Below are 24,835 nucleotides of genomic sequence, written 5' to 3'. Positions count from 1 at the left end.
GGTAGATGATAACATTGATAATTTTGGACTCCCAGGCACTCTCTCGATGCTCGTAATTTATGTGTATTTGGTACAAATGTGTGTTCCCTTGTTAAATATCGGTGTCATGAGTAGAGAGTCTCAATCCCTTAAATGGGCAGCTGGAATAATAAATGGAAAGTTTTTGAAATATTAAAGCATTCAGGGTAACATCACCATTTTGGTGAGAACCACCCTTGCTGTCTTGTTCAGCTGTAGATTTTGTCCAGAGATTAAAAAAAAATTCAAGGATTTAATTAGTCTTCCATGTTATCTTCAGTGGTGTTCTTGTTGTCATGGGCTATCTGGGCATTTAAGTATTTCAACAAGCATGGCCCTCAACTTAATTGTGCCCTTGGTCATTGAACAGACTATCAGCATCTAATGATAGGATTAGGAAAACGCATATCTTAGATCAGTTAATTTCCAAACAACAAATAATAGTTCTTTACTTCTCGTCATGAGCTCACCTGGTTGTAAAATATCAGATTCTGGAAATTCATCGAAATTAGAAGTGTCATCAATGCTTTTAATTTCTATAGGAATTGCTGCTGGTCTCTCTCTGCAAATAAAAAAAGATAGAAATCACCATCTGAACAACAGGAAAATACATCACTTAGGATGTATCATAACGATATAACCCGTCTAACCTAACTAGAGCGGTCAATCAGGGTAAGAATTACATTTTCAGTTTGTACTCCAGTTACTTTTAAGAAATGATAACACTGGAAGCCTAAAGATATGTCCGCATACTATGTACAGTCCTTACCAAAACAGATGGGACATGCACATTTTAGAATATTCTGCAATGGCTTATATCAGAGTAGTTTAACCTCTTCTAAAAAAGAAACAGATTTTTTTTTTAGAAAAAAGTGTCAAAGGTTCCCATTACAGCCACTAATGATTGATTTGCTCATCCCTTTGACAGACACCGAAAAGACAAGGTTTCTGAAATAGATCAGTAAAGAATGCTGATTCTGTTCTGAGTGTTTGCAAATTGATGCTACAGACAATACATGATAAGGCAGCTTACAACGTGCAAAATAATGGTACAAAGAATAAGGTATGAAAAAAGAAAACTGCTAGTTAGCAAAATAGTTTGCAGCTTGTTTGACTGTAGATTGATATGCTGCACACCTTCCTTCCCTTTAGTATCGGGTTTGAAATATTTGAACATGTTTTTCTTTAGAAGTCTTTAGTTTTCGTTTTTAAAGTGTGTTGAATCACTTTTGGTCATGCCCCCAAACCCACGATAAACAGGGACAGAGATCTTCCTCCACTGGAATAGGTATGTACATGCTCAAAATATGAATATCATACAAGCTTATATTAAGCAGTTTTCCATCACAAATAAATCCAAAATCAAACAAGTGTCAAACTGATAGTTACAGGCAAACAACGTATTCCGTTTGCAGCATGCATGTTGATGATACACATGGTGTGTTAGGACTGTAAAGCATCACCCTCTTTCAAAGTGATGGCTGGCAGAAAGAAGCTGAACCAATCATATGCCTTTAGAGCTATCTAACCAACTTTTTCTGACTTCTATACAGATGGACCAATGTACATAATTTTCTACAACAGGCGGGGTAGAAATGCTAGACACAGAGCCTCAAACTAACGCATAACAAGCACGCCAGAGGGAGGTGGTGCAAAGCTGGCCACTTACACAGTCCACGTTAGGCAAACGTTCTGGTTTAATAGGTGTTCCTATATACCGATGGACCAATGTTCATGTTGCAGCTCTTAAAATTTCAGCTAATGGAATTTTTTCCCAAAACGCCACTGTTGCTCCCTTCTTATTAGCATATTGAGCATGTGTTTTAGCTTTAAGAGTTCAATTTGCCCATGCATAACCATTTTGAATTTTTCAAGCAACCCATCTTTCAATTGATGTCCTGTAAATAGTTATGACTAGATGCAGATGTGCAGATAAGGAAAAAAGATGTTTTAGCCTTCCAATAGATTATCTGCTATCCCTGGAAGTTTGCAATTCTACTGCAAACATATCATGTGTGTGCCATGTGCGCACAATTTCGATGAGAAGCTGTTCAAAGTTGGCGTGTGTGGAATCAAAGCCCCACTCTATGCGGCCTTTGAAAAAGTTGACGGCCCTGTAGAAGAGAACTTTCGAACGTCCACCAGACACACACTGTTAAGGCCAAAAGAAGAGATACTGCGTCACAGCCTAACACAGCCATCATCGATACAAAGCGAAGCGCTAAAGGCAGCCACAACCAGGTATGATGCAGAAAGCTGAAAGAAGTGATGAACAAATACGAGACGAAACCGTCACTTACCGAAAAACAGGCTGACACCTTACGACCTCTGATCGGGCTTGACGACCCAAGTACAAGCAAATGGCCACCGCTTGCAGAAGGTACTGTCCCAGAACGGCAACTGCTGTCACCTGAACAGCATATACTCTCAACAGCAGCAGTAGAAAAGAGCGCAAGTACAATGCCGCTGTGTTTCTGAAAACACCATTAGACACAGCGAAGATGCAAAATATTGCCGACAGATGGACTGCATGGATTGAGATATTTGATGATTTCATAGATGCCCTAGAAGAAGTATACGATCAGTGATGGAGTGAAATGTGTGATAAAGAAAATATCACAAGCTGATGGCAGTTACCGCCCAATCAAAGCTGCATTGGGAGCGAAGTTCAAACCGATGCCAAACGTAGACTATGAAAAGTACATTATCAATCAAGCACAACAGCAAACTGGCGAAAAGATGGGTGTGTTTGTTGAAAGACTCCAAGTTTAATTAATTTAATGATGAAGAAGCCATAAGTCTCAGAGTTATCAATGTCTGTCTTTCAGACTCCTTCTGAAGATGCATGTTGTGAGAGATGCTCAGCTTAGAGAAGGTACTAACGGCCACCAGGGCCAAAGACGGAGCGGATCGACAAGCTGCTGACATGGAAGCTGGAAAAGCAAAAAGTGAATCAGTGTTGGCTGTGAAGAGTAAGAACAAACACCTAGTAGACTCATGTAAGTCGCAGTCTACAAAGAAAAAAAGTTTGTGGGTTTTCATTTCCACATGAAAACAAATGTCTAGGCATAGGATAAATGTGCAAAAGCTGCGGTAAGGAGAACCAATTCCTAGCGGTTTGCAAAGTGAATGAGAAACTTACGACGTCACAGTGAGAAAAGAAAATCAATGCCAGAAAGTTCCATAAGCATTTTCACGACACCCACAAAGTAAAGAAGCCACATCAGTTATGACACAGATGCCAGACAAAGTCGATCGTCGTCAAGTTTATCCTACAGGGGCTCATCAACGTCATTATCGAACACCAGTGAAGGGGATGGATGTGGGCTGATGGCATTGACCAATGAACGATGGCACATGTAGGCCTGGCTGCTTACAAGGAAGAACGAATGACAAAGGCAAACCACCAAGCGAAAGAACAATTGAAACATAACTCCTTTGGACACTGCCCCAAGATCACAATAAAGGTCAACGGCTGCTTCATAAACTTTATTACCAACATGCCAGTCGAAAGATTCAACAGTCTTACTCCTGTGCCGTGTCTCAACCCGTTAAACATGAAAGTATACAAGTGGGCAACTTCTAAACCGTTGCAGATTCATTCACAGCGACTTTGAAACATAAAGCACTATCAGTGCAAGCGCCAATTCATGTTCTTCAAGTAGCTTCATTCATTGTTTGCCTTCTCATCTTTACCACCACTGCTGACATGAGACTGATATCCATCAATTACAACTGCCACACTCAGTTTGGAGTTGTAGGTCAGTTCCCATCATTATTTCACGATCTGGGCATGCTCAAAACTTTGAAAGTGCTACTTCACATCAATGAGGACGTTCGCTCTATTGCCTAGAGGCACAGCAGAGTTGCTTTCCACTTGCAAGAAGCAGTTGAGAAAGAACTAGAAACGTTGTTGAAGAACATCGAGTACTCCACTGGTGCCAAAAAATTACAGTGAGGGTTCCATGCTTATCTGTGTTGATATGCGCCAGACCAACAAAACAAACAAGAGAGGAATACATCCTGGTCCACACATAGTGGATAGGATCATAAAACTGAACATTGCCAAAGCTTTCTGCTGTCTTGACCTGAACAAGGGATATCATCAACTTGAGTTAGAAAAGAATTGCAGGTACATCACTACTTTTCCAGCTCATGTTGGTTTGTTAAGATACAAAAGGTTGAGTTTTGCCAGCTGCACGAATATTTCAGGATGATGTATTGTTAATAATTCAACCTTTCACACATGCGTTTAACTAAAGTGGTATTTGGAGCCAGGCAAAAGGAGTGTGATAAGGCTTCTACACAAGTGTGGCAATTACTTGTTGGTGCAGGTCTGTCTCACTCTGAACGCAGCAAAGTGTGAGTTTCACAAGACCAAACTTAAATTATTTGGATGCATATTTTCTAATGGGGAAATGATTCCTGAACCTGATAAAGAGAAAGCACCATCAGCAACATGCCCCCCGCAAGATGCCACCATGCTGCGATCCTTTTTAGGCATGGCCAGTTATTTCGCAAGGTACAGTCGTGATTTTGCTACTGTAAGTGCCACATTGAGAGAGTTGACAAAAAGAAATGTCCGTTCCAATGATCTGTTGAATGTGATCCAAGCTTCAAAAGAATAAAACATGCAACTGAGAATGCAACAGAAATGCCCTACTTTGACCCCAAACTACAGACTAAGATCATTGTGGATGCAAGCCCGGTGGGGCTGGGGACAATCCTTGCTCAACATAATGGTCATCCGAATGCTCTAAAATACAATGTGCCCTATGCCAGTCTGACACAATTCTCAGCTAGAGAAGGAAAGTCTTTGCTGTAGTGTAGGCCTGCAAACATTGTCATGTGTTTTTGCATGGAAAGCGTTTCACTATCATAACAGACCACCAAGTATTAATCACCATATTTGGAAATCCGAAAGCCAATATACCCCCTCGTCGCATTGAAAGGTACTGTTTGAGACTGCAAGAGTACTATTATGCTATTGTAGACAAGCTGGGTAAAGACCAAAACCGTACCGCTACATCATCATAGTTCGACATCCAAAACAGCGGAGGAGTTCATCAACTTCATTGTGTTGTCCAGAACGCTAGTGGCGATATCAAACAAAAAACTGATGCCACTAATGCTGACAAGAAGATGTTTATCATCAAATACCTCACTCTAATTCAAACCTGGAGAAGGAATATGCTACTTACCAGTATGCATCTGTTCTTGGCATGTAGAGCTGCATAGATCGCCATCTGGTGTTGGGCCTGGATGTTTGCAGTTTGTTTTTCCTCTTGGAAAGTCTTTGGAAGTCACGAGGTCGGTGACTCCTCCCTTGGTTCGTATTGCACATGGGCTTTGGCTCCATCCTCAGATTGTTTTTCGCCAACAGGGAAAGATGGAGCGTAGTAATCACAGTGAAGAAACCCATGTGTGTTGTATCTAAATAAGATAGACTGGAACAGATACAGGTAGCCGGGGAGGCGTGTGTAGATCTGCAGCTCTACATGCCAAGAACAGATGCATACTGGTAAGTAGCATATTCCGTTCGAGGCATATGAGCTGCAGATTACACACTTTTGCATAGACTATATAGCAGCTCCCAACCTTAGCGGCGACCACCGGTATCTGTTGCAGTGGTTTGAAATAGTGTTTTCAGTACAGCCTGGCCCACACTAGCTTGTTGCTTGGTTTGCACATCTACACAGTAGTGTTTAGTGAAAGTGTGCGGTGTTGACCATGTAGCTGCCTTGCAGATATCATCTAATGGGATGTTCCCTAGAAAAGCCATAGAAGCCCCTATCTTTCTTGTAGAGTGGGCTTTAGGGGGAACAGATAGCGTGCGTTTTGCTTTGTGGTAGCAAATCTGTATGCATTTTACAATCCACCTAGCTATCCCTGATTTAGAGATGGGGTTGCCTTTATGAGGTGGAGAGAAAGAGACAAACAGTTGCTTTGTCTTTCTGAAAGTTTGTGTTCTCTGGATGTAGTAAAGTAAGGCCCTTTTAACATCCAGTGTGTGTAGAGCCCTTTCTGCAACAGTTTGAGGTTGCGAGAAAAAACCCGGTAATTCTACCGATTGGTTTAGATGAAAGGGTGAGATGACTTTGGGTAGGAATTTTGGGTTGGTACGGAGAACAACCTTGTTCGGGTGCATTTGGAGAAAAGGTTCTTGTATAGTAAGTGCTTGTATTTCACTGACCCTTCTCAGGGAGGTGATGGCTACCAGGAAAGCTGTTTTCCATGTGAGGAATTGCAGTTCGCATTTATGCAAGGGTTCAAAAGGCGGTCCCATTAGCCTTGTGAGCACTATATTTAAGTTCCACACAGGTGAGGGTGGCACTCTGGGGGGAATTATGCGTTTTAGGCCTTCCATAAAGGCTTTAATGGCAGGCACTTTGAAAAGTGATAGGTGCTGTCTGTTTTGTAAGTAAGCAGCAATTGCTGCGAGGTGTAGCCGAATAGATGTATATGCTAGGTTACATCTTTGTAGATGTACTAAGTAGCATATGATGTGCTGTATGGATGCGTCTAGAGGGTTGATTGTGTTGTTATGGCAGTAAACAACAAATCTTTTCCACTTGGCACATTCATACAGTCGGGGGGAAGGTTAAGGTATCTGAACTCTATGATTTCAGGAGCCAGATCGCAAGGTTGAGTTGAGCTGGGTCCGGGTGTTTGATCTCTCCATGGTTCTGGGTTAGGAGGCATGGTGAGAGGTGTAATTTTTGGTGTGGCACTACTGAGAGTTCCAGCAGCGTGGTGTACCAGGGTTGTCTGGCCCATGTTGGAGCTACTAGAATGAGTGTGAGGGAGTGCTGTTGTAGCTTTCGCACCAATAATGGAATTAGTGGGAGAGGTGGAAAGGCGTATGCAAATTTGCCTGACCAGTTCATCCATATCACATTGCCTTTGGACGATGGGTGTGGGTATCTGGCGGCGAAGCTTGGGCATTTTTTGTTTTCGTGGGTGGCGAATAGGTCTATTTGTGGATGCCCCCACATTTGAAAGAACGGGTGAAGAACTTGCGGGTGAAGTTCCCACTCGTGGATCTGCTGCGTCTGTCTGCTGAGCAGATCTGCCATGGTGTTCTGGACTCCTGGGACATGTTGGGCTAGGAGAAAGATTTTGTGTGGAATTGCCCATCTCCATATGCTCTGTGCTAGTTGAGAGAGCTGTGGAGAGTGTGTGCCGCCTTGTTTTTGGATGTAGTACATGGCGGTCATGTTGTCCGTGCGGATAAGGACTGCCTTGCCTAAAATCTGTGTGTGAAAGGATTTTAGGGCTAGAAAGATTGCCAGTAGCTCCAGATGATTGATGTGGAGTAACTTTTGTTGCGGCGTCCATGTGCCCTGCACTGTGAGGTGTAGAAGATGAGCTCCCTAGCCGGAGGGCGATGCGTCTGTTGTCAGGATTATTTGTGGAACCGGGTCCAGGAACGGTCGACCTCTGGAAAGATTTGTGGTGTTCCACCACTGCAGAGAGTGATGGGTGTGACCGTCTACCAACACCAGATCTGTCGGTTGCCACTGGGCCTGGTTCCATAGGCGCGCTAAGCACTCTTGGAATGGACGCATCTGGAGTCTTGCATGAGGTACTATAAAAATGCAAGAGGCCATCATCCCTATTAGTTGCATAAACACTCTTGCTGGGAGAGAGTGTTGAAGTATGAATTTTTGACGCAAAGCTTGAATGCTTGCGATCCTTGCCGGATTGGGGTAGGCAATGGCTTTTGAGGTGTCTATGGTGGCACCGAGGTATTGCTTTATGTGGGATGGTGTTAACTGGGACTTTTGGTGGTTCACCGTGAAGCCTAGTTGGTGCAGTAGCTGGATTGTAGTGGCGGTGTGGTGTACACATTGGTTGTAGGACGCGGCTTTTATGAGACAGTCGTCCAGATACGGGAAGACGTGAATGTGCTGTCTTCTGAGGTGTGCCGCCACTACCGCTAGGCACTTGGTGAATACCCTTGGTGCTGTTGTGACCCCGAATGGGAGCACCTTGAACTGGTAGTGTTGCCCGTCCACTACAAATCTGAGGTACTTTCTGTTAGCATGAAGTACCGGAATGTGAAAGTACGCGTCTTTCAAGTCCAGTGTGGTGAGAAAGTCGTTCTGGGAGAGGAGCGGAAGTACCTGCTGAAGTGTTACCATGTGAAAATGGTCTGAATGTATGTACGTGTTTAGAGGCCGGAGATCTAAGATAGGTCGTAGAGTCTCGTCTCTTTTTGGTATCAGAAAATATAGGGAGTAGACTCCTACATTTTGTTGATCGTGGGAGACTTGTTCTATTGCGTTTTTTTGTAGGAGGGAGATCACCTCCTGCTTTAGTAACATGGAATGTTCTTGTGACATTGGGCGTTGCCTGGGTGGAATGTTGGGAGGGGTAGATGTGAGTTCCAGGCAGTACCCTGAACAAATAATTTGAGTCACCCACTTGTCTGATGTGATGGACTCCGAGACGTGAAGGAAATTTTGTAGTCTGCCCCCGACCGGAGTGGGATGGTCTGGGGGGAGCAGGGGAAAGTCATTGGGTAGGCGGTGTGGCAGAGCGGGCAGTACTTGTTTTGCCTCTGCCTTTATTGTTATTTCCTCTATATCTGCCCCTTTGATAACCTTTTGTGAAGGTGGACTGAGGAGGGGATTTGTAAGACGTGGACGCGGTATCTGAGGAGTAGCCCATGCCCGTGCCACGAAAGGAAGAGCGGCAAAAGGAGCGTCTAGGAGGGTGTGACTGTAGGGCTCCCATAGATGTCGCCGTATCTGTATCTTTTTTCATCTTCTCGAGGGCCTCATCTATCTTTGGGCCGAATAAATGTTCCTGATAGAACGGGTGGTTTAATATAGAGGCTTGTACCTCCGGTTTAAAGCCGGACACTCTCAGCCAAGCGTGCCGACGGAGTAGGACACTGGTGTTAATGGCCCTGGAAGCTGTGTCTGTTGCGTCTAAGGCACAGCGTATAGAGGTATTGGTTATGGTTTTACCCTCTTGGATTAGTTCATTGGCCCCGTTTTTATATTTTTCTGGGTGATGGTGCATGATGGTTTCTAGCTCATCATAATGCGCCCTGTCGTATCTGGCCAATAGCGCTTGAGTGTTGGCGATACGCCACATGTTAGCTGCCTGTGACGCAGTGCGTTTTCCTGATGCGTCTAGGAGCTTTGATTCCTTGTCAGGTGGTGGTGCTTTGCCTGACGCTTGGGAATTTGATCTCTTTCTTGCGGTGGATACCACTAGGGAATCCAGTGGCGCTGGCCCTTTGATGTAGGCAGGGTCTGTAGGGGCCGCTTTGTACTTTTTTTCTATACGCGGGTTTAGGACCCTAGCCCTGACTGGGTCTTTAAAAACCTCTGGCGCATGTTTTATTACCCCTTTGAGCATAGGTAGTATAGCAGTAGACCTATGCGCTGTATCAAAGGTATCTAGGAGGAAATCTTCCTCTACTGGGTCAGTGTGTAGCACTACCCCGTGATAATGTGCCGCCCTCTGAAGTAGGTGGTGAAAACCTAGTGAGTCTTCTGGTGGTGATGGCCTGGATGGATATAGGTCCTCGTGGGACATCTGGAATGTCTGGATTATTATAATCATCCCAGGGGTCTGGGGATCCTGTAGGGGTGGGGTCTTGTGGCACATCTGCTGGGTAGTAGTATGGGTCCCCCTGATCATCATGGTCTGGAGACGGGGTCGGAGAGCGATGAGGTTGGGGTGGAGAAGGTGGAGGGGGCAGAGGTGGAGAGGGTGGAGGAGGCGGAGAAGGCACTCTGAAAGGGGAGGTAGCACAGTCCTTCCTCTTTGGAGGTGGAGGTGGAGCTGGTCTGTCCAAAAGTCACTTTTTAGAAGAAAGTGCCAAATATCCAGTTTTTGGATCCTTGGTGAGTGTCTTTTGTAAAGGATCCGGTGTAAAAAGATCTTGCGACACTGGTTGTTCGGTCGGCGCCGAAGTTTTCGGGGCCGACGGCTTCTTTGGCTTGTCTGTGCCGTGCTTTTTAGGGACCACCGATTTTTTGTTCGGTGCCGATACAGACCTCGGCGCGGGAGTGTCGGTGCCGAGGGCCTTATGATGTTTGGTCGGCACCGAGAGGCTAGGTTTCGACACAGAGGGCTTTGGTGTGGAGCTCGGTGTCGAGGTAGAGGCTGATCTTTTCTTCGGTGCCGAAGGATGTTTTTCGGCACCGCTGGCAGGCTGGCTCGAGCCCGAGCCGCCGGAAGGCTTGCTTGGCTTCGTTACCGGGCCCGAAGGTGGGGTGTTCGAAGCAGTGTCTTTGGTCTTGCCTAGGCCCGAAGGTGAAGGCGTGACCGAAGCCTTTTTGGGTGTCGGCGTGGGTGTGGGAGGGGGTATTTTACTCACGACCCTCTGCGCCGGGGTGATGTCCTCCACATCCGAGTCGTCGGCTTCGGAAGCACTTACTAGGTCCTCTTCGGTGTGCTGGTGTCCCGGAGCTTCGACGTCGTCCCCGAGGATGTCTACTGGAATGGAGGTCGAGGAGTGCGCCATTTTTCTTCTGGCCCTTCGATCTCGAATAGTCTTTTTAGACCTAAAAGACTTGCAGGTGGGACAGTCTCGAGCCTCGTGTTCAGGGGAGAGGCAGAGGTTGCACATCTCATGAAGATCGGTGTGGGGGAATTTGGACCCACATCGAGGGCACTTCTTGAATGGAGTTCTTTCCATCAGCCGGGGCCGGAGCCTGGAGAGGCCCGAAGGCCACCGATGACTGGAATCGAAAGTGCGTCGAAGAAGGTGAATGAGGAGATTAGTATCTAAACAATACCGCAGAGAGCGAGGATTTGCTTCGATCGTCGAACTGGAATGTTCAGAGCCGGAGCACGAAGTATTACATCCGAGCCCGATGGCGGAAAAAACACAATCTGAGGATGGAGCCGAAGCCCATGCGCAATACGAACCAAGGGAGGAGTCACCGACCTCGTGACTTCCAAAGACTTTCCAAGAGGAAAAACAAACTGCAAACCTCCGGGCCCAACACCAGATGGCGATCTATGCAAAAGTGTGTAATCTGCAGCTCATATGCCTCGAACAGAGTGTTCGCCCTCTTGCTGATTATGTTGAATTTCAAAAATGTAGAGGATGAACTGTATGTGAACAAGGAAGGTGTTGTATTGCGTAGCTCAAGAATTCTCATACTTTAGAGCCTAAGACAACAGGTCACTGAACTAGCCCATGAAGGACATTGTGGCACTGTAGCTACCAAAAGAGCCCTCAGAGACCAAGTGTGGTTTCCGCGCTTAGATGAAAGAGTTGAGAGGGAACTAAAAGAGGGTCATCTTTCCAACTGCCTTTCCCTAAAACTGATGCATCAACTGACCATGTCTGATATTTCTACAAAGGCTTGCGAAATTATTGCAGTTGGTTTCTTTGGGCCCCTAGGAAATGGACATCCTCTCATTAAATCACTTTGATCAGTATTTATGTTTACCTTTGGTTATCATCAACACCCCATGACAAGGTAATTGAGCGGCTGGACAACATCTTTGCAGCATGGGGTATCCCACCATTCTCAAATCTGACAATGGTCTGCTGCTCAACAGCAAGAAATTCAGACAGTTCCTAATCAGAATGAATATCAAACATTAAAAGAGTATACCTGAGCGGCCCAAAGCAAATTATGTTAAGGAACAAAAGAGTAATTCAGATCATCAATCGAGGGGATTGAAGTAAAGCAAGCCCTGTGTCAAGCCCTCTGTGCTAATCGGTCAACTCCCCACTCCACAACGGCTGAAAGTCCAGCCACCTTGCTCTTTTGGAAAACAATTGGTACCAAACTCCCACAATGGACAGCAGACCGATCCTTAAGTGCTGACAAAGTTCGTATCACCGACACTTCTCGAAAGCGCAAAATGAAGACTTATGCAAATCGGAGTTGGAGAGCCCGACAGTCTTTAATGAAGGTGACAGTCTGAGTCAAGCTAGCTCAATGATCTGGTTTTTTCTTAGTACCGATTTATCTGGACGGATTTGGAAGAAAGGTTCTTCTAGAGTGAGCGCATGAAGTTCACTCTTTCGTCTGAATGATGTTCTAGCCACTAAAAATGCTATCTTCCTTTTGAGGAACTGTGTATCACATGAATGTAGTGGTTCAAAAGGAGGACCCATAGACCTGGTGAGAACTATATTAAGATTCCAGGCCGGTGCTGGTGGGATCGAGGGAGGAATGACTTTTCACTCCCTCCATAAACGTTTTAATAACTGGAATCTTAAACAAAGATGTGTTGTCTGTTTTGCATGTACACAGCCAGTGCTACTAAGTGTAACCTAATAGAGGTGTACGCAAAACCGGCTTGTGATAAATGGAGTAAGTAGCAAATAAGTTCTTGTACCGTAGGGGAGAGTGGTTGGATTTGTTTAGCTAAATAATAATGCACTAATTTCTTCCATTTAGATGCGTAACATGCCTTTGTGGTAGGCCTACAAACTTGTTCTAGAATGGTCATACATTCTTGTGGAAGATTGAGGTATCCGAATTGTAAGACTTCATGACACTGATCGCTAGATTCAGTTATTTGTGGTTGGGGTGTGCAACTCTTACCTGGTCCTGAGTTAAAAGACATGGCTAGATAGGTAGCTTTTCGTCTGGCAGAATGGATCGTTGTAGTAGGGTTGAGAACCATGCTTGTCAAGCCCATGTTGGGGCTACTAAAATTAGTGTGAGGAATGGTTGTGTGAGCTTCTCAACCACGTAAGGAACGAGTGGGAGAGGAGGAAAAGGGTAAGCAAATCCCTGCTGATCCGTAGGGTATTGCCTTTGGATTAACCTGGAGGCGAAGCTTTGCCATTATGCGTTCTGGTGTGTGGCAAAGAAGTCTATCTCCAGGGTCCCCCACCGTTGGAAATATGAGTGTAGTATGGATTTCCCACTTGTGTGCCCGCTGCTGCATTCTGCTGAGCGTATCCTCAAAGTTGGTGTCCACCCATGGCAGCTATTCTGCTAGGAGGTGGTTGAAGTGATGCAAGGCCCAGTGCCATATGCGCTCCACTATATGAGAAAGCTGTAGGGAGTGTGTGCCTCCTTGTTTCTGAAAGTAGTACATGGCTTTCATGCTGTCATTGCGGACTACAAACACTCTGTGGTGATGCTGTTTTAAAAGCTTTGAGAGCTAACAGAATCACAAGAAGCTCTTGATGATTGATGTGTAGATAATTCTACATTGGGGACCATTAGCCAAGCACTGTGAGATCTTGCATATATTCCCCCTCAAAGCGTGTAAGGATGCATCAGAAAAAGGAGCTTTCTGTTCCACCACTGCAGAGAGCGATAGGTCGCCGGCCCTACCAACACAAGACCTTGTAGGTGCCCCTCCGCCTGAGACCATTGTGATTGGAGGCATTGTTGTAAGGGGAGCGGTCACGCGTGTGGTACTATGGAGATACATGAGGCCATCATACCTAAAAGACTCGCTGTTTTGACTGTGATGTGACGATGCTGTTGAAAAAGAGGAAATGCAAGCTTGAACTTGTGTACTCTTGCAGGACTGGGATAAGCTTTGGCTGTGATAGAGTCTAGGGTTGTGCGAGGAATGGCTGCACTTGGCAAGGTTGGAGGTGAGATTTTGTAGCTTTGAGCGTGAAGCCCAGCTTGTGTAGAAGGTTTATTGGCTTCAGAGTGTCGTGCAGACACTGTTGTTTGCTTGCCCCTTCTGATATGAGCTGCAAGAAAGTTTATGAATGAACTTGGTGCATTGGTGCAGTAGCCACTCCGTATAGCAACACTTTGAACTGATCATATTGGCCACTTACTTGAAAGCGTAGACAGTATCGATGGGCTGGGTGTATTGGTATGTGAAAGTAGGCATCTGAGGTCTACGGCTGTCATGAAGTCTCCTTGCTGTAACAGTGGTATGACTTATTGAAGCATTACCATGTGGAGGTGCTCCGACAGACTAGTATAGGCTTTAAAGTATAATGATCAAGAGGGGCTAGCTACTTTGATTATGTACGTGTTATATGTATCTGTTTGGAAAAACAGATTGTTTTTTTTTTTAAGGCCCTCATCATCGGGCCCCACCCGAGGCACCGAGTGTGCCTCAGGTGTGCTTCGACGCCTGTTTATAGCGGAGCAGGTTGTGGTTAAGTGAGTGTGCAGTGAAGGTGTTTTGAGTGGGATTTTAAAATGCTGTCCTAGAGGACCCAAAAGATTACTTTATTAGTGGGCCCTGGGCAGGGTTAAAAACAAGGCTTTGGGACGTGGTTGGCGAGACTTATGGTCTCCCACGTCCAGTGTGGTCAACTAGTTTCAGTCAGGGCTTTTTTGTTAAACTGGCTTTCTTCAGGACCTATGTCCTGAAGCTCCTGGCCGGACATAACAGGTGATTCAGAGGATCCAGAGACAGCTCCAAAATGCATAGGAGTCTCGGATCCCCGCCAGAGACTCATGGAGTTTGTCCACTGAAGTTAGGAAGTACAAACTGAGAGGAAAACCTCATCTTACAATTAGAGCACCTTAGCGTGTGCTTCACATATAAGGCACTGACAAAACGTGAGTCCCTTGATCCACCCCCTCACACATAGGTCCTGAAGAAAGCCAGTTTAACAAAAAAGGCCTGGCTGAAACTAGTTGACCACACTGGACGTGGGAGACCATAAGTCTCTCCAACCACGTCCCAAAGCATTGTTTTTAACCCTGCCCAGGGCCCACTAATAAAGTAATCTTTTGGGACCTCTAGGACAGCATTTTAAAACCCCACTCAAAACACCTTCACTTAACCACAACCTGCTCCGCTGTAACCAGGCGTCGAAGCACACCCGAGGCACACTCGGTGCCTCGGGTGGGGCCCGATGATGAAGCATGCCACCAACTAGGTTGGTGGGTGAGGGCCTTCAAAAAAACCACAATTGCTTTTTCCAAACAGACACATATAACGCGTACATAATCAAAGTAGCTAGCCCCTCTTGATCATTATATATCCCTCGGGGAAGCAAACTAGCTACTCTAGTTTCTCACTCTCCTTGTGATTACAAACATAGGCTATAAAGTGCCATCTTTCTTTAGCATGAGGAAATACAGTTGAGAATCCCTGGTGTTGATTTGGGACCGGCTCTATAGGCCCCTTTTGAGAAACAGCTTCCTATTGTAGGAGTGTTAGATGTTGCCTTGACTTGCTTGTGCTTGCGGTAGGATATTGGGTGGATGGGAGGGGGGTGGGGGGGGGGGGCTGGGGGAGGAGGAGATGTATGTTCAAAACAATATTCATTCTTTATTATTGAGAGGTCCCACTGATCAGATGTAATTCGCACCAAATATGCGTGGTAGTCATGTACTCTTCCTCCTACTGCTGCTGAGTGAGTTGGGGGCATGGGGGGGGGTCTGATGCCAGCAGAGTCACTGTTTAGTGGAAGTGGTCCCCTAGGAAGTGGATCCATGACCTCTGTATTGTGTTTTATAGGATGCTCCTTAAGCGTACTGTGATTGGTAGGAGCTTTGTGGCTTTTGAGAGGTGGCAGTTTTGAATGCCCCTGTGTATTGGCCCCTCCGAAACTAACCCCTGTGCTGATAGGGCACCGATGGCTTTAAAGGGGTCTGTGACCTTTTTGATATTTTCCAGCATTTCATCAACTTGTAGGACAAATAGGTGTTTCCCATCAAATGGTAAGTTAAGGTGGTATTGCTGGACATCAGGCATAAAGCATGATGCTCTTAGCCAAGCATGGCACCTAATGATAATGCTGGTGTTATCCCCTCTTGCGCTGGTGTCTGCTGCATCTAGGACACACTGAAATGTTGCACTGGATATGACCCTCCCCTCCTCTACTAATTCTGGGCCTCTTTGTTTGTATTGGTCAGGAAAGTGTAGAAGCAATTCCTGCATCTCATCCCAATATGCCCTGTTACACCAGGAGAGGAAGGCTACAGAACTGGCGATCCTAAGGTGGTTCGTTGCCACATGCTTACCCGCAGTGTCATTTTTCTTTCCTTGTCAGTAGGAGGAGCATCCCCAGTACGTTGTCAGTAGGCCCGTTTTCTGGCCATATGCACCACTAGAGAATCAGATGGAATATTCCCTTTGATGTAAGTGGGGCCAGTTGGTGATGGTTTGTATTTCTCTTCAACCCGTGGTGTTGGGACACTTAATTTTACAGGTTGCTTAAAAAAACTCTGTGGTGGGTTTAAGCATGCCTTTCAGCATTGGTAAAAACTTGACAGTGCGTTGAGTTTTGGATATTATTTCGATGAGGAAATCATCCTCATCCTCCAGAGTGTGCACATCAACTTTATGATACTGTGCAGCCCTGCACAGTACTTTGTGGTATGTAGTGGTGATGTCAGGTGGGGAAGGTTTTGAAGGGCAAAGATCAGGCTCTGTACCACCTTGTAGCTCGTCATCATAGTTTATCTATATTGTCCGGTCGCCCTGTGGGTCGGGAAAATATGGTGTGCCGTAGGGGTTAAAATGATCCCCCATACTATGCTCCCCTACCGAAGATGCAGTGGGTGACCCTTGGGGGTGGGTGTGAAGGGAGTGTTGTGGTGAAGCTGGAAGAGCTGGAGATGTAGCTGGTACGTGCAGCGGAGGAAGAATAGGTGTTGGATGAGAGGGAGTTGGTAGTAGTGGAGTAGGTGAAAGGGGAGGTGGAAGTTGGGGGGGGCAACAGGATGGGGCTCATAACCCTAGCCTTACGCTTTTTGCATGGGGGCGTTTGAGTTCCAGGCCCCACGATTCCCTCCTTAAAGGTTTTCTTTCCTGTTCAGCAGTGTCTCAGTAGGTGGGAGAAGTGAGTTGATTACCACCCTTCCTGTTTCCGGGTTTATAACCAGGATTTTTTGTTTGGCATCAAGCTTTTCCGGAAATTTTGTCGGGATAGTCTGAATTGTGTGCTCCTTTGGTTCTGTGACAGTATTTGGTGTTTTAGGCGCTAAGACTTTGGAGGCTGAAGAGGTTTTTGGCTTTGAGGGTGTTTTCGGTTCTGAAGGCATCCTGGGGTAGTTTCAGCGTCGAAGGCTTTTCTGGTGTTGAGGTTTGTGTCTTTGACGCCGGCTCAGAAACTGGCTTTTACTTTTCAACCTTTGGTGCCTTTGTTTTTTTTCCTGAGCATTTCGAGAAATGTTTCGGCGAAGGGACACTGTCTGCTCCTTTGCCTTCTGCCAGATACCTCCATGACCCGAGGGCAGTGGGGTTTCAGCAGCCTGTGTATGTGTCTATGTGAAGGCTTGGGAGACTTTTGTAATAGTACTCACATGTCCTGTCGAGGCTTCAGGGTTGTAGTCTGGTTCAGACCCTTCCCCACTGCTGGCGAGAAGGATGGGAAAGTCCATCGGCACGCCTTGTGCTTCTGTCTTCCTCAACATGGAGGGCTTGTGGCTGGTCCCCGAAGATATCAGGGGCATTTTGAGCTCTATGTGCCTGCATTTTTAAAGGGGCTCAGCCCTGCTCTCTTCGTTGACTAAGTGTTTTTTTTCCGAGTGGCAGGCCTAGCTCACATCACATGATGTTTAGTCGTAATCTGGAGTTTTGGAGACAGGCAGAGGTTGCAGACAGGATGGTGATGTTGCCTGGAATATTTAGTCTGGCACTTGGGGCAGAAGCTGAAGGGAGTCTTTTCCATCACTCTGTGTGCGTCAAGAAAAAGATAATGGCAGTGAAAATGTGGAAGTTTGAGTCGAACTGGGCCCAAGCCCAGGCAGGCGGAAATAAGCTCGTCAAAAAAACAGTAGTTGGTTGTTTTTTGCTGATGTCTGTCAAAGGGTGATGAATCTGTGACTGAAAAAGGCCGCTGGTGACCGAGTCGAAGCTTCAGTCCTGGAGCTCCAAGATAGACGTCCAAATCCAATGGCGGAAAAAACAATGTAACAAAGGAGCCGATGACCCTGGGCAATACAGACTACAGGAGCAGTCAATTTACCTCATCACTCAAAAGACTTCTTTGAAGAAAAACAAGTTAAGCATAAGTATCTACAGCCAACAATGCTACGAATAGCAATCCTCCCCTAAGTGGTGGGTAGTCTGTATGAGCAGCAGTAGACTGAAAAAGGGTACAGAGTAAAGATTGAATAATGCTGGTTTGTTGGTGTGCTAGTACCAGTGGCGGCTGCTACTTAACAGGGTGGCAGGCCGGGGGGAGGGGGGGGGGGGGGGGATTCTTTTTTCTTCTTCTTTTAAATCATTTACCTGCAGGCCGGCTGCCGCCTCTAGGTCCAATTCGGCACTTCAGTAGACTCCAGGAGCAGGAAGCACAGAGGCTCCCAGACTCGCCTAGCCAATCATGACGCTGCGTGACAGCCCTGGTTCGGCGCTCAGACAGGGACTGAGAGCTTGTGCACATTCTTCACACAGTCTATGGAATACAGCTGGGTGGAGAATATTCTAAGTGCACATGACTGTTTGGCCGGCCCAAGATAGCAGGCCAAACTCAGAGTGCCCACCACTCCTCCCCCTGCTCCTGTGTCAGCCCAGACATGCCAGCCGCTAACCAGCTGAGCCACAATGGAAAAATAAAATGATAACGTGCTATCATTTTATTCTTCCATTTTGAACTGCTCACAGTGGATAGTACATCCACCCAATAGTCTTTAGTTAAAGTGTATGGTGTGGACCAAGTTGCTGCTTTGCAAATGCCAGCTATGGGAGTGTTCCCCAGGAAAGCCAAATAAACCCCCTTTTTTCATGGGAGAGTGGGGTCTTTGAGGGACAAGAAAACCTTCTTAGCGTTTGCATAACATGTTTGGATTCATTTATCAATCTATCTGGTTATGGTCGACTTTGATAAAGCTTTCCCTTTATGTTGTATGGTCATACGAAAGGGTTTTGTCCTATTCACATAGTGCAACAGGGCTCGCTCAATGTCTACGGTATGGAGGGACCGTTCTGCAATGGAGTCCGGTTGAGGAAAGAAAACTAGGAGTTCTATAGACTGATTAAGGTGGAATGGAGAGACTACCTTAGGAAGACATTTAAGGTTAGTGTGAAGGACAACCTTATCTATATGAACCTGGAAGAAAGGTTCTTCCACTGTTAAAGCTTGGAGCTAACACGTCTGAGTGAGGTGATAGCATCAGGAAATGTCACATTCCAAGAGAGGAACTGAAAGGGACATGAATGGAGGGGCTTGAATGGAGGACCATAAGTCTTGCAAGGACGATATTGAGATTTCATACAGGAGGACCCATGGAGTAATGACCCTTTTGAGGCCCTCCATAAAAGTTTTGATGACTGCACTCCTAAAAAGGGAAATGTGTTGCCTGTTTTGGAGATAAGCAGGCACAGCAGCTAAGTGGACCCAGACGGATGGAAGTGAAGGCTAGTCGCTAGGTTTGTAGGTGTAGTAGATAGCTGACAATGTTCTGGATGCTAGCTGCTAAGGGGTCAATGAGATTTTGAGATGCAGTAACAGACAAATCTTTTCAATTTGGCCATGTAGCAAGCACAAGTAGTAGGTTTGCAGGTCTCCTTGAGAATATTCATGCATTCAGGAGCGAGGCTGAGGTAACCAAACTCTGCAGACTTCAGGAGCCCAATTGCAAGGTTGAGGCTTCTGGGGTCGGGATGCCTGATCTCTTCATGCTTCTGTGAGAGAAAGTTCAGCCTGTTGGGGAGCCTCAGAATCACCAATAGCTTGAGAGTGATGAACTAGGGCTGCCTGACCGAGGTGTGAGCCACTAAGAGGAGGGTGAGAGGTATGCTAAAGCCTCCAAACCACAAACGGAAGGAGAGGGTGAGGCGGAAAAGGGTAGGCAAATATCGCTGAACAATTAATCCATAGTGCATTGCCCATGGACTATGGGGGGGTGGGAATCTGGAGGCGAGGTTTGGGAATTTTGCGTTTTCCGCCGTGACGAAGAGGTCGACGTCAGGGAAACTCCAATCACTGGAAGTACAGGAGGAGGACTTATTGACGGAGTTCCAATATGTGGACTTGTTGCTGTCAACTGCCGGGTTGAGAAAAGGCCGCCATTGCAAGAAATTGTTGGTATTCCACCACTGCAGTGAACGATGGCTGAGGCTGTTGATCAACACTAGATCGCCCCAATGACCCTCTGCATGAGACCACTGATCCGTTAGGCATTCTTGCTGTGGGCGCATGCGTAACCTGGCGCGGGGATCTATGGCGATGCAGAGGGCCATCATGCCGAGGAGGCGCATTACCATTTGACAGTTGTCTGCTTATCTGGCTTAAAAAGAGGGAGCAATCCACAGAAGGACTGAACTCTTGCAGCGCTGGGATAGCCCTTGCCCACTTCTGTATTGAGTATAGCCCCAAAATATGGTTGTATCTGAGGTGGGACTTTACAGTGTTGATGGTAAACACCAGATTGCGAAAGAGGTTTATCGTGGGGTGTGTATGTGTGTGTGCATGCGTGCGTGTGACACTGCTGCTGCATTATGCTCTTTATCAGCCAATTGTCCAGGTACAAATATACATGGATGCCCGTCTTCACAGGTGCACGGCTACTACTGCCAGGCATTTTGTAAACACTCAAAGTGCAGAGGTGACCCCGAACTGCAGCACCTTGAACAGATAGTGCTTAAAGGTAGCAATGACGCACTGGATAAATCAGGATGTGGAAGTAAGCATCTTTGAAGTTGAGTGCAGCCTTGAATTAGCATTGCTGTTGCAGCGGAATACCATCCTGAAGAGTGACCATGTAGAAATGTTGTGACTGGATTTATTTGAAGAGGGGCCTGAGGGACCTGTCCTTCTTGGGAATTAAGAAGCCGAAGAAATACACTCCTGTGCCCAATAGGTGTTGTGGCACAGACTCTATAGCCCCCTCGTGAAAGGGGGGGCAGGTCACTGCTTGGTGGAGACAGTTCATTTAGGTCAGCCACCCATGCCTCCATCTTTGGAGCGGTTGCCTTGGTATGGTCCTTGGAAGTAGCCGGTTGTAGAGGGTTGCTAAGCCTGCTGATGCTGGAAGGAAGCAGAGGGGACGTCTGGGGAGGTGGCCTTGGAGCTGCCTCGGCAAGCTGACCTGCGAAAGGACCCACAAGGGTTGAGTGTCTGGAGGGTACCCATGGCCTTCAAGGTCTCAGTGTCCTTTTTCATCTTTTCCTCATTGACCTGTAGCCTGAATAGGTGCTCTCCATCAAAGGGCAGGCTAAGAAGATGCTGTTAGACATTCGGCTTGAAGCCGGAGACATGAAGCCAAGCATTTCAGCATACGAGCATGCTGGAATAGATGCCATGATCGGCGGTGTCAGCAGCATCAAGGGCACATCTGATCATAATGTTAGAATGAGCTTGCCATCTGAGACTAGATCATGTCCGCTTTTATGAAACTAAGCTGGGAGATGTTGCAGGAGCTCCTCCATCTTGTCCCATTGGGCCCAGTCATATCAGTAAAGCAGGCTGATGAATTTGATGATGCACCAGTGCTTGCCCACCTGCATCGTGATGCACATACCAGCTGGGCTGATGCCCTTGCTTTCTCTATTCGGCAGTGGTGTGTCACCGGTACCATATACATTGGCTTGTTTCCCAGCTGTATGCACCACCAAAGTCTGGGAAGAGTTGACCCTGGATGTATAGTGGGTGAGAAGGGAAGGCCTTGTAATTTTTTGACTACCCTAAGGGGTGACTACACAAGCTTTAACCGGCTCCCTAAAGATGTCAAAGGCCAGTTTAAGCATGCCTTCCAACACTGGGAAATACTGCATTAAGTGTTGTGAGGAGGATACGGTTTCTAGAAGAAAGTCCTCTTTGATGGCATCCCTATTCATGTTGACCGTATGAAATGAGACCTTTCTACCAAGGGCCTACTGGTAGCAGGTAGTGTCATGGGAGTGACAGACTCATGCTTGGAGTATGAGCTGAGCCAAGGGGTAGTGAATGAGGGAGCGTTGGCTCCGGTTGGTATTATACCTCGAGGTCCTCCGTGCTAAAGAGGTCTGGAGCGTTGTCTCCACTTCTGCATCGACAAGCCTGACGATCTCGAAGAGTCTTCTTCGACTAAAAGGAGAAGCAGGTGTTGCAAGAGGCCTAGTTGTGCTCTAGTGAGGCAGAGGTTGCAGATCTGATGGAAAGCAAACCCCCTGCTGATGGGAGGAGGCCCGATCCCCGCCAGAACAAAGCTCCACGCCTCATGATGATGTGAGAAAAGGAGAGGAATCGAGTAGAACATTTCTATGGAGCTCAGTAACCCACATGTGAACTCAACAGTGGAAAGAAAACTAACTAACAATGGATTCGATGACCATGCAGGTTACCAACAATAGCTGGAGTCACTCTACCTTGTGACTCCTGATGACGCTAGATGGCAGGAGTATAACAGTGTGTACCTACAGCCACATATGCCTTGAGCATGACATTTCTTGTTAAGAGCTGTTGCAAATAGACCCAGGTTTGGATTTGCCATGCTGATTAAACTCTCACTGATTGTCCATACCTGTGACATGTTCCACCTTCAGTGTGATTTGCAGTTTTAAATCCCATTTCCAGATCTTCTGGGCTTCTATGGATAGTTGATATGATTTTGTTCCTCCCTGCCTGTTTACACAGAACATAGTGGTTGTCGGTACGATCCAGTACCTCCCCTTCTTTATCCCTGAGAAAAAAACTTGAACGCCTGAAGCAACTGCTTTCAGTTCTTACAGATTTACATACATTGTCCTATCCTGACTTTTCCATTTGCCACTTACTTCTAAATTGTGCAAACATGCTCCCCTGTGGCCATCAAATACTGAGGCTGTGAGCTAATGACCTTTAGGCCAGAGGTTATTATGTTGCTTTTCTACCTTCACCAAGTCATCGCTGATCTCACTTCCTCCTGCGGTGGATTTGGAGGCAAAAATTTGTTATAAGAGAAACAAGAGGAAATCGTCCCAGACGTTCTTTGCGTGAGGAACGGTATGGTATCTAGGATAGCTCCAAGAAATTGTTTCTCTGAATAGTTGAAGATAAGATTTTTCTTTGTTATGTTGCAAAACCAAATCTCGTAAAACCTGGAAACATGCTGCTGTGGAAAGTTTTGCAAACTGAACGATGATCCTTTTATGGGCCAGCCGTCAAGGTATGGAGAGTCTGGTGAACGTTTTTCCTTGGGACAGCTACTACTAGTGCCATACATTTGGTAAAAATCTGAGGAGAAGACTTTAAACCAAAAGGAAGGACTTTGAATTGATAATGGCATCTGGCCACATCAAATCTTAGATGAATTCATAATTATGGTTATGAAAATAAGTGTCTTCATGAAATCTCCTGAATCAGCAATTGCAGGATGTCCTAGTTATAGGTTTGGTAGTTTTCCCTGTATGGATAATGTTCTCTTTCTCTAGCTTCTCGGAAAGACAGACTACGACAATGTAAATTCCCCAAGGATTACACTGTTCCTGTCTTTATGGATTTAACACATTCTCAAAATGTTTTCCAAACAGGACCTCTCCATCATAAGCGTAGTCCAATATTTAAGCCTGAACTTCTGTTTTAAAAGAAGTCACTTTCAGCCATTCCTGACGTCTTAAGACAACTGCTCATGCAATTGGTCTAAATCCAGTTGAGGTTGTATCCAGAGCTGTATTGATAATCTCTGAAGTTCTCAAACAATCTTACCAGATTGTTGTTCCATTCTTTTGTTTGGCTTCTGTTAAAAATTCTATAAAATCTCCCAGACCAGATCACGTTTGGCGGTCGTATCTGCCTAAAATGGCCAGAACATTGGAATCTCTAATGGTCATCACAGCCATAGCAGAGAACCTTTTCCCAATGTTGTCTAAACACCTACCCTCTTTATGAGCAAGTGTAGATCAAGGAGTAGTAGGACTTCTGGAACATCTATGAGCTGCATGACCTGCCTCCCCTCCTCCTCACACCACCCACCTCCCCAATCAGGCGAATGGCAGTGCCCTGTGGGGCCTTGTATATTTTGTCAAGGTGGGATACCATTGCTGCAACTGTAGTTCTTCATTCATTTTAAACCTTCCATTCTTATGTGATTCACAACAGGTATAGCCTTTACAGACTTTCTAGAGGACTCCTCAAAGTCGCACAGAAAACTGATCGTCTGTTTCACTGGCACCAGAAGATGTAATCTTTTGGATGCCCTTTTTAGGAGAGCCTGGAATCTTCCAATGTCCTCCAGAAGGGGAACTGACAGCTGGTAGTGTAGGAGAGGCCGAGAGTGGTGTCACATAGACGTCCCAGTGCTGTCCTGTGCCATCCCACTGTTGTCCTGTGCCAGAATGCTGATGGTGAATAATTTCCCTCTCTTCCTGTTCAGCATCATCATCCTCTAGCACATAATCATCACAGATGGTAATAGGATCCAGTATCCTGGTCTTTGTAGGTTATCTCAGTTAAGGCACTGGACTTCTCACCTGATTTAACAAACAAGGTGTAAGGGTGGGGCAAGTGGTATGAGGAGCACAAAACGATTGTGCTTAAGGAGGTGGATTACCTGATTCAGGAAATCTTTTACGGTAATCATTGAGCATTTGACGAATGTCGGTAACCAGACCAACTAGAACCTGCCTCGTAAGATCTTGATAGCCATTCTCAACATCTGAATAATCATATGGGTATTGTTCTTGAAAGGATTCAAAAGACATTAATTTCACCTCCGACCTCTTCTTAAAAGAAAAGTTTCCTTCGATGTACAGATTGTCATTCTCCTCCTCTTAAGTTCTGGAATTTCACGTGAAGCTGGGATGGGCTGTAGGCAGTGGCAAAGCGACAGTCATCTTTGTCATCCTCAGAACCTCCTAGTTCGAGGAGATGCATAGATCGCAATGGAGAAACTTTACTTGGTGAAGTCTGGTCTATTCCAATGGGAATACATTCTGTTAATCTTGTCGACGAGCAGTCGACGGTGCTGCTGTTATTGTCCCCATCAACAGTGGTAATGTTTCCTTCGATTTGCTTATTTTTGATACTGATGTAGTCGTT

General features: G+C 46.0%; 1 protein-coding gene across 7 annotated transcripts in view; it reads right to left on the bottom strand.

The window, feature by feature from the left end:
• STK38L (serine/threonine kinase 38 like) overlaps positions 1-24,835 on the bottom strand; it is a 492,424-nt gene that overhangs the window by 29,988 nt on the left and 437,601 nt on the right. For all 7 annotated transcript variants that reach the window (XM_085652796.1, XM_085652799.1, XM_085652802.1 and 4 more), the window contains one exon: positions 489-580. In XM_085652796.1, the coding sequence (XP_085508922.1) occupies positions 489-580 (92 nt within the window). The remainder of the gene's footprint in view (positions 1-488; positions 581-24,835) is intronic.

The sequence above is a fragment of the Triturus cristatus genome, chromosome 4_1, assembly GCF_964204655.1.
Source record: "Triturus cristatus chromosome 4_1, aTriCri1.1, whole genome shotgun sequence".
NCBI classification, from domain to species: Eukaryota; Metazoa; Chordata; class Amphibia; order Caudata; family Salamandridae; genus Triturus; species Triturus cristatus.
This window is presented reverse-complemented; position numbering and strand designations above follow the sequence as displayed.